The sequence below is a fragment of the Schistocerca gregaria genome, chromosome 3, assembly GCF_023897955.1.
Source record: "Schistocerca gregaria isolate iqSchGreg1 chromosome 3, iqSchGreg1.2, whole genome shotgun sequence".
Taxonomy (NCBI): domain Eukaryota; kingdom Metazoa; phylum Arthropoda; class Insecta; order Orthoptera; family Acrididae; genus Schistocerca; species Schistocerca gregaria.
The window spans coordinates 145,852,079-145,872,935 of record NC_064922.1 but is presented as its reverse complement, the minus strand read 5'-3'; the positions used below and the strand labels follow the sequence as shown (position 1 = coordinate 145,872,935).

The 20,857-nt window shown below is 37.7% G+C and overlaps 1 protein-coding gene across 13 annotated transcripts in view; it reads right to left on the bottom strand.

Annotated features, from left to right (window-relative positions):
* The window catches only part of LOC126354419 (epidermal growth factor receptor substrate 15-like 1), a 188,561-nt gene that overhangs the window by 131,123 nt on the left and 36,581 nt on the right, over positions 1-20,857 (bottom strand). For all 13 annotated transcript variants that reach the window (XR_007565323.1, XR_007565325.1, XR_007565326.1 and 10 more), the window contains exon 9: positions 1,185-1,337. Coding sequence is in view for 9 of the 13 variants with exons in the window: in XM_050004045.1 (XP_049860002.1) it covers positions 1,185-1,337 (153 nt within the window). In the remaining 4 variants the exon portion in view is untranslated. The remainder of the gene's footprint in view (positions 1-1,184; positions 1,338-20,857) is intronic.

Genomic DNA, 20,857 nt, shown 5'->3' with positions numbered 1-20,857 from the left:
AGATAAAAAAAACAGAGCAGAAGTTTATTTATAACATGTGTAGAAACCATACTTCAATTGGGAGAGTAAAAAGACATGAAAGGGAAGCAGTAATTGTGAAGGAAGAGAGACAGGGTTGCACTGTATCCTCGATGTTATTCAGTGTGTACACTGAGCAAGTTGTGAAGGAAGCCATGGAGAAATTACAAAAAGGAATTAAAATTCTGCAAGAAGAAATAAAAACTGAGATTTGCTGACAACACTGCAATTTTATCTGAGACACAAATGGACTTGAAGAAGCAAGATGAATGTAAACAAAAGTGACATCAGGGTAACAGAACGTAGTCAAATTAAATCAGGCCATGCTGAACGAGTTATATTAGGAAATGTGTCACTAAAAATAGGAGATAAATTTTTGATATTTGAGCAGCAAAATAAGTGATGGCCAAAGCAGAGAGGGCATGGAATGCAAACTGGCGATAACACGAAAAAAATAGTTCTGAAAAACAGACATTTGTTAACATCAGATATAAAATTAAATGTAAAGAAGTCTTTACTGAATGTATTTTTGTCTGGAGCATAAACTTCAACAGAACTGAAAAGTGGAACATAAACATTTCAGACAAGAAGAGAATGGGATTTTTTGAAATGTGGTGCTGTAGAAGAATGATGAAGATTAGATGGGCAGAGCAAATGAAAAGGTGCAGAACTGAATAGAGGAAAAAAATGCAACTTAGCAAACCTGATTGAAAGAAGGGATCAGTTTTCAGAACACATCCTGTGGACCAAGAAAGTGCCATTTTGGTAATGGAGGGAAATGTAAGAAGTAGAAATTGTAGAGGGAAACCAAGGTTAGTTTGCAGTAAGCTTGTTCAAATGGATGTAGACATTAAGGATAACAGCTTTTAATTTTTCTGTGATCTACATTTCAAGCTCAGTTTTCCATTTTTAATCGTGCTCACCTTTGTTTAAATTCTCTCAACCAAAAATAGCTAAACTTTTATTCAAACATAGTCCACATGTAACTTACCAAATTCTGTTTTTGATATGTATAGCTGTCAATTTGTTACTAAATATCAGTGATTAGGATAATTTATCAATGAACAAATTAAATAAGGGGGCTGTTGAATAAACAGGTTACTCTAATGATCCTGTCACTTCCTTCTAGAATATGCACACTTAATGAACAAAGAAAGATAACCTACCTGAAGACTTTTAATTTCACCATTTTTAATTTTAATATCTGCTTCCTTTTGTGCTATATCAGTCTCGAGGATATGTTTTTCTTTGGCGAGTTCCTCTATATCTTTGGTTATCATGTCAAGTTCAGGATTTGAATAAGGCGCATTATTATTCTCCTGAAAGAGGAAAACAAAATAAATTGAAAATATGTGTTTAACAGTTTTCTTCTTACAAACAACCAATTCCTTTTATTAAAACAAAAGATTTTATATTTCAAAATTTTGCCATTAAACACAAATGCACGCTTGTACATGCATAAGTGCCCCCCCCCCCCAATTTTAGAAGATTTATGAAAGCATAATAATTCCCTGCCATTTTTCTTACAAAAAAAGTAAATCTTCATTTGTTCAAAATCTTAAATGTCCGAATGTCCTTCACAGATTGCTTTGAAATTTTGACACAATGTTGCATTCAAATACATATGCGATCTTGTACACCTAACGAGACACTTAAAATACACACCAAACACTGTTACCAAAAATGTTGAAAAGTTCTTGCCCGATATACTACAAATTTTTACATAATACTCAAATGAACATTCGGACAGATGTAGGTGATTTATATATAAGTCACCACTTTTCTGTTAAAACTTATTGTGAGAAAGAAAATGCTGCATTGTGCTCTGCTGTGAAAATGTGCTGCCATGGTTTATTTACTTATGATTACAACACTACAGAATCTGAAGTTGTAATAACAATAAATAAGGCTCAAGGTCAGAGAGAGGGGGTGGAGGAGATGGACTGAGGAATGGGGCAGGAAGTGACAGGCAGAGGGAGGGGGGAAGGAGGAGAAGATGGACAAAGAGAGGGGGGGAGGAGGAGATTATGACGTATATCCACTTCCCGTACATATTTAACACTCATGACATATTGCCATGTTCAGCAGTAAATCAATAAAAACCCAAAACCTGAAACAACAAAATTCCATCTTTCTTCTTACATGCACAGAATACACTACTTAAATTCTATAAATAAATAAAGCCCCACACCGGGGGGATGTGTGCTGAAGAATTTTCATTATAAATATTTAGAAATGATGTAGAGCTTGAACTAATCTGCTCGCATTTCGGTTCAATTAAGTACAAAAACACAGAAAATTTACTGATCCATAGCCCCATAATATTTTTAGTGACAATTTTTCAAGAGTCTTCAGTTAACATATTACCAACATGTTAAATCTGTGATTTGACTCTAACGTACAATGATTATTTCATGTTAAGAACTGTGGGATAACTAGTCCGGGCTCAGCACTCGCTGGTGGTACACCGTGTCCTATACTCTCCATTGCAGCACTTAGGGTCTCAACAAAAAATTATCGTGCCTGATAATGGGCATATAAGAGCCTGAAATAAGTCATGGAAAATTAAAAAATCTTACAACTGAATTGATATTTTCAATCTCTACTATAATGCTCAGTTGTGAATGTTCCTTTGGAAAGATTGATTGTTGTATAGTAGTTTCCATTTTATAATTAATAATCTGGTGGCGTTACAAAGTAAACCTTTGACACAAATAACCAACTATGTGGTATCTGTTTTAGAAATAAAACTTCATTTACAAGCTTGTATGAAGCATAATATACTTGTGAAACTAATGTGTGAATGGAATCATCTTAACTAAAAAAGCAACAAAACCTGTCACTCATTTTAAGATAATGGCACATCTTAAAAAAAGTTCATCTTCTTACAACTCAATTCTTTGGCAACATATGAGTTTAGGAGATTCTCTAACTAAATTTGACACAGTGAAAGTGAAATATTACAATTAACATGAACACTCAGAGATGCCAATATCTAATTTTAAAATAATCTATATAATGAAAGTACACAACATATACAATTAATTTGTGTGTAATAAGAGCATTCTGACATTAAGAAATCAAACTTTTACATGAACTTCTCCAGAGAAACTACCAGAAATATGTTGTGTTAGTAACTGCAGTAAGTTGCACAGAATATGAAGAAGAACAACAGAAGGAGGAAACATAGGAAACAAATGACACATAATATAAGTAACCTACTGAAACTCCATTGGTAACCAAATAAAAACAATTGCAATCTAAGGGCATGGAAGACGTGCTGCGAATGAAATGTTTGACTGAACACACTGTTATATTTATTGAGGTTTGCCTGTGAACTCCCCAGGTATCCATCAATGAGCACAAAATACTTTGCTGCATCAATGTACTTCCTTTTGTACATTTTGCACCATCATTCAGTATCTACTTCCAACAATTTTCTGAAGACGTTAAGAGTAAATATTGCAAATACTAATACTGACAGAGCTTATACGGAAATGGAGTATCTTGGTAAAGATTCCCAGAAGATTACCTTAATCAAGAATTCATGGCAAAAATATTATGAGTGTTTAAATAATTTTTCCCAGAACATTAAGACTGGAAAGTCAGTTATCCCAGAAGCATTAATGGTTTTTGAAGGAACACAAACCAGGTAATATGGACTCATCATCACAGACATTAATCTCAGTATTTTCTTAAGCTTTGATCAAAACAAGAAAACAGGAAACAGGATACCCGAATGTCCTGATATGCAAATTATGTGATCATCTGTAATCATTTGCTCGTGTTGTTCAAATACGACAGTGAATTTTTATTTTTACATATGCATCTTGACATTACAGCTTGTATGGGCAAGTGCATCTTTAAGGGCTAAATTCATATAGGCCCTAACTCCAGTCTGTCCACTGCAAGATTCTTCATCTCTGCATAACTGCAGCATCCTGTATCCATTTCAACCTGCTTAGTGCTGACTTTTTGCTTGTATCCCTGCTCATAGAATGCACAGTGCCAGATAACCTCCTTCTTCTTCTCTCTTTTGCCAAGGTTAAACTGCAGTGTGTGCACAGCACCAAATGAAATGGAAACAAATGATGTTACTTGGTACTACAGAGAACTTTCTTCTCAAGTTATGTCACTCATCGAGGAAAAAGAATACATTATCATTTCAGAAGGAGGAAAGAGTTTGTACATAAATGCCCTTGGGAAGGAAATCTCTGGACAATATATCTGTAAACACAGGAACAGGATTTACAATGTTTACTTCCTTGAAGTTGCGGATACTTCTGAACCTACACTAGTTGTAAGTACCTAATAGATCAATCCATTACATTTGTTTAATATGTTCATAATATTTTAATCTATTCAGCTGAAGTTCTTTAGAGGAACAACAAGATAATCCAATAGGATAATGTAAATTACATGATGTATTCTTCTCCGGAAACTTTGATTAAAATGCCATCATTGTTAGCTGGCAACTCAAAAATCAATTCAACTTTTCTTATAGATACTGATTCTAACTCAACATTTGACTGTCTCAACAAACTTATCTGCATTCTTGTTGTAGTTTAGTGTCAGTAAAGATAGCACTAAGTTTATGGCACAAACAACTGAGTTAATCAAGATTTACTTACAGTACAATTCTTACATCTTTCTATACATTTTGCTGGAAACTATAAAAAACTAGGACTAGACACTGATCTGAACCTCTTTTCCCCCTTGTCGGTAGTCCAATGTCAACACCAAACTGATATCTACTGCTGCCTGAGCAGTTTTAAGGGAAAGAATTTAGGCACTATGAATACAAAGTTTCACCACTTTTCGCCAATCAATTTACCATTAACAAACACTTACATTAAATCACTTGGTGGCAGTAGTCTTGCATACTACAAGTGTACCCTATCTACTGAGGGAAGGAGGGATTGGTAGCTCTCTGTGAGACAGTCATTTGTTGGGCACTGTACAACTGACAATGTTTTACAATTTGAGCACACATGTGTTTTCCAGGGGTCAGTCTGAGTTGAGTGATAAGTGGATTGTATTACGAGTGGAGACTAGGAGAATTTTAAGAAACAGGTTATGTCGAATATTATTGGAAGTTAAAGGTGAAATAAATATCAATGATAAGTAATCACTAGAAATGGAATGCGGGGAAGAATTTTATCTAGAAAATTCACTGGAAAAGGAATTTGTCTTCCTATTTTAAACGGCTCGAGTGTTTCAAAGTGTGGGAATGATATCAAACAGTAAGTGTCCCACAAAACATTTCATTCAAGCTTCAGTAATTTTCATGGGGAAATTTCCAGCCTACAACTAACCAAAGTGGAAACAGTGTTGTAAAAGTAGTGCCAAATGTGAGTGCAAACTGAACCTTACTAGATTTGAATGTTATGTCTAGTACACAGTGACTAAAAGGACGTGTCATGCATGTGAGTTCAATATAAACAACGTGCATACCAGTAATAAAATGTCAACAGAGAAATGGGACTGGTACTAGGCACATGGTCACAGCTCTTTAGCCTCCCCTATTCACCCGTGTGTTAGTTCAACCATTAGCAAATCATATCTGGTTGTTTCAAATTAAATCTGCAACCATTAATAAGCATTCATATATAGCAGTGACAGAGTGGAAACAATACATTTCTTAAGTGTTTCTCCTTCATCAAGATTCATGACATCAAGTAGTCCTGAAGCCCGCCAACCAGTATATTGCCCTGAACGTAATTCTCTCTTCCAGTGTGTTGTCTGCTACTGAAGTGATATCCAATGCCACAAAAGCCTGAAAGCACGATCTAGTCACGGCCAAATGAAGAACAGCTGTAGAAAGCTCTACTATCGCACATCCTGAGTTATATTGTTTTTTTATTTTGACAGAAACTTAAAATCCCAAGTATACTCAGACAGCTTAAGAACAAACATTGAAAAAATAAAACCCTTCTTGTATCCTTTCCAGTGCTGATAGTTAAGTATTCAGCCACCAGAGAGCATTAAGTCCTAAATTTATAGTCCAGCTACCATATTTTGTTCAACATGCCAGAAAATACTGACTTTACTGTGTGCAGCTCTGGATACTCAACAACAAAATTTGCACTTTCAGCCTCTGTTCTGTGTTATTGTTTAGGCTGTGACACCAAAAACCAATGACTATAGTGATTCTGACTTTGACATTAAATTTAGCCGTTCAGCAAGAGAAGAATAGTTCACTGCAGACAAACTGATGATAATTCACCAAACGAGACAGATATAATTACTGCGCTCCGGCCAACTTTTTCCAAGATTTCTGTTCACAAGAAACCTTGAAATACATGTAATGAACAACTGTACAAATGATGTCATGTGTTATGTGGAGCAAGTCATGGATGATTATTTGATAAAAAGGGTTGTCACAGAGGCAAACAAGTATGCTAAACTACAACTTATTTCTCAGTGGAAAGACATTACCTGTGATGAAATGCTAGCATTTATCGCTGTTGTATTGCTTCAAACACTGTGATGAAGCCCCACTACAAAATGTATCCGACATAACACCCTATGTTAGCTACACTGATTTTGACAGGTATTGATTCTTTCTCTCAATTTCTGATGCTGAAAAAGTGCTCCGTTTTCCTGACAATTCTTTGTACAATCCTGTGAACCTTTCACAACTGAAGCTCAATACAATCTGTCAATACTTGAACACCTCAACAACAAATTCATAAGTTTGTGCTGGCCAGACACGAGATATACAACTGATGACTGTTTGACGTTCTATAAAGGGAAATACATATGGGCACAGTATCCATCAAGCACTCCAGAAATGACAAGCTTTGATCACTTTGTGATAAGAAACTGTGGTGAAGAATGTGGTAGGAGAAGGAAAGAGATGTGTCTATCTCGCTAACAATTCACAATGCTGAAAGAAAAGTTGTGTAGATAAGACTCGGAACTGTTGAAGCCAGTATCTGTCGCAGTATACAATGGCATGATGAGCAAAGTAGACAAGGTGGACCAGCAATTGATTTAACAAACTGACTACTCATAAAAGAGGAAAGAAATATAACAAGAAAATCTTTTCCATGTCACAGAACTAGCTCTGTGGAATGCACATGCTTTGTTCAGAAAAAAAGGTGGTCAGAGAAATCCCAAAGGGTTCTGTATTGCTATTATTTAGAACATCATTTCAAAATATTAAAAAGAGGAATTTGCATGAATAGTAGCAGGTCCTCCATTTTCAACCACCAACCTTATGTGACTGACTGATAAAACATTTTCTGTCAATAATTCCATCCACTGCAAAGAATCATCACCCAACAAGCACTTGGGAAATTTACGGCTATGTTCGGGATGCAGAGAGAAGAAAGATTAAAAGGGTATCAAGGTACAGTTGTGAAGATTGCTGTCATTCTGTGCATTGTTTCCTGCTTTCACACTTATCACACGACTATAAACATTCAAAGTTATTACGAAATTCATGTTTTAACTTCATATCCACACAGATTTCAGTTAAAGTGCAGTGCACGAGGATAGTCAGGATTTTATTTGCAGCAATCTTCAAAAATTTGTAACTTCTTACGAGTTTTAACAGCTACTTTTATATGTCTATATGTAAAGTTATTCATTAAATGACTTTTTCATCACTAAAAAACTACTATTTTTGAATCATAATTTGTAATTAAATCAGTATGTTTCATTATACAAAAAAGCAGTTTGGATATTCTTTGTGTGTGTGTGTGTGTGTGTGTGTGTGTGTGTGTGTGTGTGTGTGTGTGTGTGTGTGTGTGGTACGCCTGCACGTGCCCCAGACATGTCAAATCTTCATAGACAAATTTATGAGGTTTATGAAGTGCATGGTAGCACCAGTGTCTCTGCAAGAACAAGGTGGAAACACACAATTTCTCATTATGGCAGGTGGGGTTCAAATGAGAGCAACCTAAGTTTACGTGGTCTGGCAAGCACCATATTTGCGTGAATACAGGCTGCCCATAAATATAGGATGCACTAAACTTTTGGTATTAAATTATAGTAAAAAGTTAATTCTTACTATAGACCACACTAAAACTTATGAGAAAGTTCAATTAGAAAGTACTTTGATGTTCACCTCTGTCCTCTTTCTTCTTCAGCTCTCGCATAACTACTATGTAACTATTAAATTGGCAGAATATATTTGCTTTGTTAAAATTGCAGCTTCACCTGCTCTGCTATTACGTGGCCGACAATCTCCACCTATTCATACACTTGTGTTGTGAAAAAACCAGATTTATTAGGAGATACGGTAACATGACTAATCAAGGGACAAAGTAAGGAAGTTGGGGGCAAGAGACAAGTTGATTTTCGGTTTGTAGGCAATGATAGGAAAGAAGCACGCTAGTTACACAGTGAAATTTAAACTTCAATTTAGCAGCCATGCAAAGGAACACAGAAAACAGAAAGCCTGACACAGATTTGACATTGATGAAAAAAAAAATGAAAAAAAAAAGAAAATGTCTGATTTGTAAGTGAAGAGAGACTCCTAAACAGTTCGGAAAGTCAGTGTGCATTTCAAGGTCAGAAAGTTCAAAGAACTAAATGTGGAAAAAAACTTGCTTGGCTTTGTAATTCAAAATAGGATGTGTGTATATGCCGTTAATGATGGAAATAATTCAAACTGAAGGCTGCAATATAGCAGACAGAAGAAACATTTCGCCAGTAGTATTTAAAGTTTCGTACGGGTGGGTTCAGCAATCAATGCAAAAAACAATCTGTTCACTACCTAACTACAATTGCGCAAAAACTGCCTCAGGCTTATGGTAACAGTCTGATATATTTTCAGTGTTACGTAATCTGATTTAGACACAAAAATTGTTATTTCCTTTTCCAAACAGGGAATGCAGACAAAGTGTGGGTCCATTTTGATAGGCCGAGCAGCACTGCAGTAAATAACATAGGGGAACACAGTGTCACATGTGTGTATGTGGTTCTGAAAAGCAGTAATGCACAGTGATATTTAGCATTATGGCTGATGGATGAAAACTGCCATTGTATGTGCTATTTAATCAGAAAACCCTCCCCAATGGAGAAGGCTTCCCACCTGGCTTCACTGTAGGAGCTCATGATGGTGGGTGGATAATAAAGGTAGTGGACCTAGACTGGATTTCAGCAGTCTGGAATAAGCAGCTAGGAGCTCTTCTATGCCCAGAATCAGTGGTCATGTCTGACAGTTTTTGTGGTCACAATGGTAAACAAATGAAACAAAATCTGAAAGAAGGAAACTATGACCTAGTTATTATTTCTGGCAGCATGATAAGTGTGTTTCAGCCTTTATAGAGATTACACAATGAACAAAGGAACTTTGACACCAGGACACTGTTTGCAACATGCTTCTGTGTGAGAAGTGCGCTGCTGGAATTTGGCTGCTTGGCAGTCGATATCAGAAGAACCTGTTGTATAAAGTTTTTAAAAAACAGAATTTCCTGCTATCCTGATGGGACTGAAGATGACCTCCTTTGTGATAGTGACTGAGTAGCAACCTGGATTGTCTAATGAGAGTCAGAAATCAGATACTGGAGATGCTGAGAAGTAATTGTGCTTGATTTGGGTGAAACTGATAGCCTGGAGTAAATTAGTCCCACTGTGTAATGTTTCAACGAGTTCAGATTTATTGTACCTTTACTTAAATATTTTCGCAAAAGTAACAAAAAATTATTGTTAATGTTATGTGAATTTTACCTACATCTTTCAAAACTAGATTTGATTACAATTCAAACAACAGAAAATCCTTTTCATAATATTGTTTGATTCCAATACATCATCTGTGTGGCCACAGTGTTCATAAACACTTTACACTTGCTAAGGGTATTGAAAACGCTAGAAATATGGAAGCAGATGACATTACCACAAATGCTACAAATGACATTGCTTTCAACAGATAAAATGAATTGCGTAAAGTAAAATATATGCATCTTTCGAAGTAACAAAATGGCTATCAAATATCTTTAATAATAAATTTGATACATGCAGTAAGTGCTATGTATATTGTCGCAAATTTAAACCATACCAAATTTAAATGATTTTGAGCTCCATGTGTTACATACATCTGCTTCACATAGATATGTTGGAAACACTGTCATCTACTAATTATGGTTGGCTATGTTGGCTGCACAGAAACAGCTGTCAGTACTGATCACAGTCTAACATAACAGTCTTCACACTCCATCTCATTTTTGTCACCCACTGCGATAGCATGTGCCAAGCAACCACCAAGCTACACATACAAATATGATATCAGATGAGTACGAATGGTATCATCTATATTCATCTGTAACACAGTTTTAACAATAGGGAGCATACGCAGCGATATAAAAATTGACGATTACTAAAAATTGGCACAACATTTGTCATTCTTTAGTTTCCTAAGAACCTGGAAGGTATGAAACAGTACATTACAGGAAGCTTTGTTTATGAGTCTCTTATAACATACAGATATTTACTGAAGAATGTAGTTTTCCTTTGACAACAATAAGTTGCCAGTAAACAGAAGAAGACTTGACCCTTTGCAGGAAGACATTCAGTCTCCCCAACAATGCGAAGTTTCGTTCGCTACACATCCAGCCATATCAGTGAGTGCAGAACGTAGGAAACCTGTATGGAATGTAATATCTACAGTATTTAAAAAGTATCAAATAAGGCAACATAACTGCATCTGGAGAGAAAACAAAACAGATGCAATGATAAAATGTCAAAAGCAATAGAACTGTTTCCTTGCACAGGAGAAAAAATTCACAACTGTTGCTACATCTGAGAAGTCAATGACAACAATCTTCAATGAATTCACTTTTGAGACAACAGAAATTACATTTACAAAAATATTTGTGCATTAGAAAATTAAGTGAACTGTAGGAACAGGCAAGCCTTTTGACTCCAAAAAAATTTTTTACATGTCAATCAAAGTGCCTATTGTAATAAGAATAGACAACAGAAATATATGCTTTCAATGCATGAAATGTGTGTGTTTATTCTTTTGCTGTCAGTGGAGGAAATGCAGTTATACACATATTCTAAAGCATTTCTTCCTGAATAAGTTGTAGGTTAAATTACCGAATCAGTGACATTAAGCTGCTTTTATACTTATTTCACAATAATCCATGTTTCTTGGTAATTTCCATATGCATGCAACACAAAAGTGTAACATTTATTTCATTAATTTGGTACAAAAACAATGAACAACAAACAGTAACCTTATGATGAATGTGACAGTCTGCTTTTACTGCTCAGAACGCTAACGTCACCCCAGCTGTGAAACTGTAACAGCTTTCAGATTACACAGTGTCGTGACTTTATGTATTAGACTGTGGTACCAATTGTATAACTGGTGTGCCTCCCTCCACAGCTATGGTAGCCATTAATGCACTGCCAGCCATCTGGAAACCAGAGAGCTTTTCATCAATAGCATATGCTATAAGAGTCTCCATTCACTTCAACATAGGTTGTCAGCACTTCTGAAGGTAAATCTTTTATCTGAATTTACAAAACTGGATGACAATACATCTATTGCTTCCTGATTGTGCTTTTCCAAAATCAACAAATAAACACACAACCTGAGTCTTTGGAAAACTGATGGTATGCTTCTTCATTACACTATGCCCAGCAACAGAATATCCTTTTATCACATATGTCTAAAGCTTTGCTATATGTCTTGTAGAACACTGGAATGCACCACGTGTGTCCAAACCAACACTAGATTTGTCAGTCTCACACACGCAAAGTAGTAATTTGTTTTTGCCCTTTCTACGAGTAGGTTTTATTTTTGTAGTTCATCAGAAGATGAGTTTGCTGTTTCTCAGCCAAAGCACAACTAGCACTTCTGTTCTTTTGCTTAAGTTTTGTAGCTCTGTTAGAGCACCCTGAGCACCTGCTTAATAACTTAAAGCACATCACTGTTGGAAGATAGAGTTATTATTTGCTGCTCCATTCATAGGTCCATCATTCTAGACAGCCCTCAATCTGAGCATTGCAATTCTCATAACAGAGTGTTGCTTCCTGTATGGTAATAGGTAATTGCTACAAGACGGAGTTTCCTGTGTCACACATGTGCTAGGAGTGTTTTTAGTTTTCTCAGTAAGTGCCTCCCATTTATTGACATCAACATATGGTCAAGACTTAACAATTTTCTTTTTCTAGGTGAAACCTGAATCTGCTCCTAATGGCCTGCACAGTCTTCCCGAGAAGCAATTAGAGGGCTCCATAAGACTGTTCACGAAATGGGGCCTTTGGTCAGACTGTAGTCAGTGCGAAAAGGTTGGGACTCAAGTAAAGTTTGGTATATGCACAATTATGTTACAGCACAGCATAGATGATGTCGCAACAAACCAGCACAATGAAAAGCGTGGAATATCACCATTATCATCATTGGTATCTTTGTTAAAATTATTTAATAATGGTGTTCCATGCAGGTCACACTTGCTTGGAGGAAGCACAGATGCAATTTCAATAATTCAGAACAGGTCCTCCGAGATTATGACCAGATACTGCAAGGTACATACTTTGATTTTACTGAAGTGTAACATTAACTATACTAAAACTTCATACTTTTTCTACACGTTGCAGGTCCAGTGCCTGTCATCAGTTACAACAAATGGAAAAGATAACAAAACTATCAAAGAGAAAATATCAGAAGGCTTCCTAACTCTTCAGCGTAAAATATCTTCTGGTACTATCACCTGGCAAACCATTTATGCATCGACTTCTTCACATGTAGTCATCCTGAAGTGTCCAGGGTAAGGTTTGTTTTACGTTTTAGTGATTACATTTTTCTGCAATGAAAACTGTCTACTCCAATTTTATTCATAGTAGATGTGTTGAGAAATAGTTTTTCATCAAAGCAATTTTGTCCACATATTCCACACATGTTTGAAGGTTTTGGCACAATACATGATTTCACTGCACAAGACATGTCAAAAGTTAGGTAGAGAGATCTGTAGAAACCACCAAATGCATAAACCAAATACAGCTGCAGCATAACTTGAAATGCATTCTTACTGATTATGAATCTACCTTCATTTTGGTCCAGCACTCCTGAATTTCTCCATCAACCCAAGATGTGTCACATCAAAACGTGTTACGGCTGTGAGCAGGTTTGCTTTCATTCTTTGTAGGACCTTTGACGCAAGGTTTCCCAAAAACTTTTAGGATCAAAATTACACATTTGGTGATGATGATGATGATGAGTCCCATACTCCGTTTACCGAGCGTAGGGGAGCGACGCGGGAGACCCGCGCCGCCATACTAGGCAAGGTCCTAGTGGAGGTGGTTTGCCATTGCCTTCCTCCGACCGTAATGGGGATGATTGATGATGATGATGAAGACGACACAAACACCCAGTCATCACGAGGCAGGTGAAAAATCCCTGACCCCGCCGGGAATCGAACCCGGGACCCCGTGCTCGGGAAGCGAGAACGCTACCGCGAGACCACGAGCTGCGGACACACATTTGGTAGAAAATCCTAAACAGAATACTTTGAGGCAAGGAGCAAATGTCCAGAAATAAATATATGATTCACTACGATGACAAAGAAAAATTTGGAGTAGGTATTAAAATTCATGGAGACGAAGTAAAAACTTTGAGGTTCGCCGATGACATTGTAATTCTGTCAGAGACGGCAAAGGACTTGGAATAGCAGTTGAACGGAATGGACAGTGTCTTGAAAGGAGGATATAAGATGAACATTAACAAAAGCAAAACGAGGATAATGGAATGCAGTCAAATTAAATCGGGTGATGCTGAGGGAATTAGATTAGGAAATGAGACACTTAAAGTAGTAAAGGAGTTTTGCTATTTAGGAAGTAAAATAACTGATGATGGTCGAAGTAGAGAGGATATAAAATGTAGACTGGCAATGGCAAGGAAATCGTTTCTGAAGAAGAGAAATTTGTTAACATCGAATATAGATTTATGTATCAGGAAGTCGTTTCTGAAAGTATTTGTTTGGAGTGTAGCCATGTATGGAAGTGAAACATGGACGATAACTAGTTTGGACAAGAAGAGAATAGAAGCTTTCGAAATGTGGTGCTACAGAAGAATACTGAAGATAAGGTGGATAGATCACGTAACTAATGAGGAGGTATTGAATAGGATTGGGGAGAAGAGAAGTTTGTGGCACAACTTGACTAGAAGAAGGGATCGGTTGGTAGGACATGTTTTGAGGCATCAAGGGATCACAAATTTAGCATTGGAGGGCAGCGTGGAGGGTAAAAATCATAGAGGGAGACTGAGAGATGAGTACACTAAGCAGATTCAGAAGGATGTAGGTTGCAGTAGGTACTGGGAGATGAAGCAGCTTGCACAGGATAGAGTAGCATGGAGAGCTGCATCAAACCAGTCTCAGGACTGAAGACAACAACAACAACAACAACAACAACGATGACAAATTAACATGTCAGGAGTATTTATGTACCAGTGGCACACAAAACTTATAGAAATTACATGGCAAAGGACAGAAACAAAAGATGCTAAGCATGACTGATAATACTGGACACAAAAAGTGGTGTTTATACCAGTGTATTCATATTATGATTCTCAATCACTCTACACTTATCATGTGACTAATAACTGAAAGTTTATACAGAAACTTCCTGCAGTGTAAGGAGACCAAAAACTTTTAAACTAAGGATGTTTCCATAAAATGCATTGCTTTCTCTAGGAGGGAGAGTGGAACACTGCATCGAATGTCAACTCGGAGGACTACATTTTATTTGTTCACAGTTGTAAAGCAATCTGGCTACTTTGCAATATTGTTGAGACATGGATTATATGCCACATTTGCTGTGATTATACATAATATATTATAGCGAACATAATTTCACGGACAATTCTCGCTTCCCTGGAAGAGAGATAAATTGTATGTTAAACAAGCATAGTTCCTGAGACTGCTATCTTGTAGTATCTTTCAGCTCAAAATCAATTGTTTGATGTGACTGACGTAGCCTATACAGAATGGCTGTTTTGCAGAGACCAGTTACAGTCGAAGATAGGAAGTGCAGTGTTAAAAATGCGAATCACACAGGCTACGAAAATGTTTGTTACTAATTAGAATGTTGTGGCTCTAAGAATGCACTTAACTATTTTTCAAATGCTTGTTGTCATAAATTATGAATGTGGCAACAGTCTCAGTTGCTCTAGAAGATAATTTCCCTGAAGAGGAATGGAAATCCATTACTGATATTTAAACAACTAGTACATTTCAGGCTTGTTTCTTATCGTAGTATCCTGACTTTCACACACGAAGTGGATGTCTGGGAGCTCTGTGTTGATCTTGTGAAGAAGTATGTTGATGATTTTGATGATGATGGGTTTGTGGGGCACTCAACTGCGTGGTTATCAGCAGCCATACAATTTCGCAATCTTTGTTCAGTCCAATCTCACCACTTTCAGGAATGAGGATGAAAGGATGAGGACAACACAAACACCCAGTCATCTCGAGGCACGTGAAAATCCCCAACCCCGCCGGTGCCGAGAATCGAACCTGGGACCCCGTGCTCGGGAAGCACGAATGCAGCCACCAGGCCACAAGATGTGGACAAGTATGTTAAAATACAGTACTGTAATGGTGGTGGTGAAGGTAATGAACAAGAAGTGGATTTACTTCCAGCAAATTCTGCTGTAACTATATAAGGACTTGACACCATTGACATATTTTTCTTCAGTTGTTAGTTCTTAGATCCTGGCAGCCCAAACCAGCTGGAGCGACAAATCTGCTCTGCACTTATGCTAGAAGGAAGGAGCAAACTCTACTCACACTGACTTTAAAAAAATCAATGACAATATTAAAAATTTTCCTTACACTTACTTATTATGTTCATCTTATGGCATAGCTAAATATAAGGGTACCCTATCCCACATAGTGATAATTACGTAAAACAACTTTTCAATGAAAGTTTCATTTTCTACTGAATGTTTCTTTTAAATCAAGAGACCAGTTGGTGATCATATATAAGACAAAGGGAAAATTTGATGAAGTGAAATAATGTGTTTTATTTTCCATCAAGTGATGAGCATGTAAGAGCACTTATATGAACTACACAATGGTCAAATTCTCTTTTTGTGCCATTCCTTAAGTGGAAATAACCTGAACTGCCAAAAATGTAAAGGATACACTCTAAGCCTCCAAAAATTCACTAAAAATCAGTGTTGCTCTAACTCCATTAAAAATTAAAAATAACACATGCCATTAAAAATATTTTAGCATACAACCACTAATATTAGGAATGTAATCGTTTGCTTGGGAATCAAGCATCTGCACTTCAGAAGCACATAAGGTAAAAAAATTATATGGACATGAAGTCCTCATCTTACTTTAAAAAAAGGCAACACCACATCTCCTGCTTCATTTGTCCGTGGTATCACACATCTGCCAAGGCACTGCTTCTGTAAGGTAGTAAACTATGGTCTCATTACCTGCCCCTGGTACAATGGTTCTGATACACTGCACTGAGCCATCAGCACTTCCATAACATTCCAAAGTTCTTACTAAGGACATGGAGAGACACCATACCAATGATTATCTGTACAAAACTGTTCACATTTATCATACTAAGGTTTTTTAAGCACATCATCAAACTTAACCCAGTGGAGTGTTATTTCAAGTTCCTCAAGCAGGTTGAGCTTTCTTACCTATGGGTATCATCTTTAAGTCTTCTCCCATGCCTTTCAGTTTAAAGCAGAAAGTTGTCAACAGGGTAAGCAAATTTGAACATGCAGACATTTATAAAATACAGTGTACACCGTGTGAAGCAAAATATATAGGACAAACAGATAGGAAATTTTCAGCAAGATATAGAGAGCATCAGACACTTTTATACTGGGTAACTAAAGTAGATCGGTGGTTGACAAAGATATATTTCAGGCAGGTCACAGCCTGAAAGACATAAAAGAGGACTTAGAGGTGATACATGTAGGTAAGAAAGGAAAAACTCAGCCTGACTGAGGAGCTTGAAATAGCAATCCACTGGGTTGTGTTTGAAAACACATTTAATATACAAACTGGTGAGAATGATAATGCCTTCTTCCATGGTTTTCTCGATCTTTTTTAAGGTTAGTTTAGTCAAATAAGTGTGAATGATTTTGCACAAATAACCATTGGTGTGGTGTCTTTCCATACCCTTTGTAACATCTTTGGAATATTATGGATCAGCTAATGGCTCAGTGCAGTGTATCAGTGCTGTAAACATTTTTACAAACTAGCAGCGCACAGAGAGGCAGCTAATGTGACTGCTGTTACCTGCTTTACAGAAGGAATGCTTTGGTGGATCTGCAGTTACATGGCTAAACAGAGCAGAGAATCTTGTGTTTCCATCTTTTAAAAGTACGATAGGACTTAATTTCCAAATAATTTTAATTGTTTTTACATTCTGGCTTTGTGTGTTTTTGAAGTGCTCATTTATGTACGATTAACTTGACAGCCAGATAATGGTTGCTTGACTCCTGAAATACATTGCAGAGGATTATGTTCCCAATATCAGAGGTTGTGTGCTAAAATATAACAATTATCTTAACAAACCATCTCCGGCCCTTAAGATGGACAATGTTGGAAAACACATTGCACTTAAACCATTCTTTTCGGTTTTTTTTTTAAGGTATCTCAATGCTGATGCTCCTGTCATTTGGCGTATTGGACTAAAGCGGATTTATCCCAGTTTAATTAAGAACCAAACCCATGGGAGAATTGAGGTTGATGTGAAGAATAATATAGTAATAAGAAATCCACATTATTCCGATTCAAAAACTTACAGGTGTGTACGATGGTGGTGATATTACTCCTACATTAAATATAAAAATAAAATTTTGCTGTAACTCACGTTACAACAAAAATAACATATTACTTTGGTCAATATTAGCCAAATTGAAAACAAAATATACCTCTTTTTCTGTTAAGTTTGGTTATTTGGGTTTAGGACAAAACACTGATTGATGTGGAGCCCTCAAAGAATAAGTCAGCTATTATTTATTAATGGAAATTAATTGATATTTTCATGCTCAGGCATCGATGAGTGCCCTATCCCATTGAGTACATGATAAACGTCAATGTTCACGAAATAAAGAAAGATACTGAAGTACGTAGTCAGTAAAAGTACAGTGTTAAGAGAAGCGAGTTGGTGCTTGCATACTGAAGACTTGTAGAGAACACAATTTAAATGTTCAATTATCAATAGCATAATGTAAATGGATAGCACACACACACACACACACACACACACACACACACACACACACACACACACACACACGAAAGGATTCAACGTTTACAAGCTTTCGTAGGCAGTGGCTCCACCTCCTAGCAGAAGAATTGAAGGGGAACATAGAAGGGTGAAGGAAAAGGACTGGAAAGGTTGAGAGAAAGGGGTACAGTTCAGAAAATTCACCCAGAACCCTGGGTCAGCAAAGACTTACTGGACGAGATGAGAAGCAAAGACCGATTGTTGGGTAATAGGCAAGACAGAGATTACTACTAAAACATCGTGCACGAGTTAAAAAGCGTGAAAAGCTAAGTACATTGTATGTAACAGAGGTGGGAGGAGGGACCGTGAAAGGTAGGCCAGTCAGAAAATGAAAGATTTAGTAAACTAAAATGGAGTACAGAAAGTAGTTACTGTGAAGAACTGCTGAGACAGAAGAAATTAATATAAATTAAGGCCAAGTGTGTGGCAAGAATTAAGGACATGTTGTAATGCTAGTTTCTACACACAGAATCCTGAGGAACTGGTGTCTGGGGAGAATCCAGATTGCGTGTGTGGTGAAACAGGCACCAAGGTCATCACTGTCATGTTGTACAGCGTGCTCTGCAACAGGATATTGTGTGTTGCCTGTACACATCCTCTGTCTATACCCATTAATCCTGCCTGATAACTGGATGGTAGTCATGCTGATGTAAAATGCCGAACAGCGTTTACATAAAAGCTGGTATACAACATGTTGTTTCACAGGTGGCTCTTGCTTTGATAGCATATGTTTTGCCAGTTACAGGGCTGGAATATGCGGTGGTAGGAGGGTGCACAGGGCAAGTCTTGTAGTGGGGACAGTCACAGGGGGTGGAGCCATAAGGTAGGGAGATGCTTGCAGAAGGAGCATAGGATCTGACAAGGATATTGCAGAGATTGGGAGGCCGAGGAAAAGCTATTCTAGGTGTGACAAACAAAACCTCAGACAGGATGGATCTCATTTCATCATTTCAGGGCATGATTTTAGGCAGTCATGGCCTTGCTGAAACAGCTGATTGATACATTCAAGACCAGGATAATACTGGGTGACAAGTGGTGTGCTCCAAAGCTGTTTCATGAGGGATCAGCAGTACCAGGATGGCCTGGATCATCTGCTTTTGAACTAGGCTGGATAATTACATCCAATGAAGGCTGAAGTGACAGCCTTGTTGTAAAGAGTATTGTTGTGAAGAGTCTGCATCTGAACAAATATGCTTGCCTCGAATGCCAATGCTGAATGAGAGAGAAGATTTGACATGGAAAGAATGGCAATTGTAAAAATGTAATTACTGCTGTTTGTTAGTAGGTTTTATGTGGAAGGAAGAGTATAGCTGGCCATCGGTGAGGATGAGATCAGCATCAAGGAAACTGGCACGGGATTTGGAATAGGATCATGTGAAATTTAATTGGGAGAAGGTATTTAGACATTCCAGAAATTTTAACAGGTCAGCCTTAGCATGAGTCCATACAGCAAAGATGTCATCAATGTATCTGAACCAAACCAGGGGCTGAAGGCTTACCAATCCCAGGAAAGCCCCCTCCCAAGTGACACATGAAGAGGTTGGCATAGGAAGGTGCCATCCTGGTTCGCACGGCCATACCAGTGATCTGTTTGTATGTCTGTCCCTCAAAGGTGAAGTAATTGTTTCAAGTATAAAGTTGATTAAGGTGAGCAAAAAGATGCCATAGGCTTGGAAGGAGGTGGGCACTGACTGAGGAAAAGTTCACCAGCTGGCAGACCATGTACGTGGGGGATGTTGGTATAGAGGCAGATCACCTCAATGGTGTCAAGCAAGATGTGTGGTGGGAGAAGAATGGGTACAGACTTCAGACAATCTAGGAAATGGTATCTTTAATATAGGAGGGAATTCTTTATACTACATGTTGCAAGTATTGATCAACTAAGGCAGATATATGTCTGGAGGGTGCTTTGAAGCCAGTAACTATAGGACTGCCATGATGATTGGGTTTGTGGCTCTGAGGAAGTAGGTAAAAGGTGGCGGTGCGTAGTTTGGGTGGGGCAGAAGTTCTGTGGATTGAGGTGCAAGTTCTTGTGAGGGCCTGAGGATGGGATCTTGATGGCAGATGCTTGTTTGTAGAGATGTTAGACAGCTGGCATAAACCTTCACTAACATACTCCCGTCTGTCCAGCACCACAGTGGTAGATCCTTTGTCTGCCGGGAGGATAATGATGGAGTCATCAGCTTTTACGGAACGTGAGCCTGGAGTTCTGCAGATGACAGATTAGGGTTGTGTTGTAGGGACCTGACAAAAGGTTGTGAAGCAACAGGAATTCTTGGAGGACTTGTAAGGAAGGATACTGAGGTAGTGGTGGGGGATCAAGTTGGGATCATGGTCACAGCTGTTCAAGGCAGGGTTCAATGTCAGATTTCCTATTGGAAAGATTTTGCGACTGATCCTTCACCAAAGCATAATGGTTGAATGCAGTTTTAGGGCTGAAGGTGAGACCCTTGTTAGATAATACAGATAATTCGGGGGAGAGGGGGGGGGGGGGAGGGGAGAGGGGGGAGTGCTTTGGACAAGAGGTTGAGAACACTGTACTGTTGTGACTGGTTCTTGTGATTATGAGTTATTACAGGTCTGGGAGGCAGTGGTGAAGGCTGTGGGATGTTAA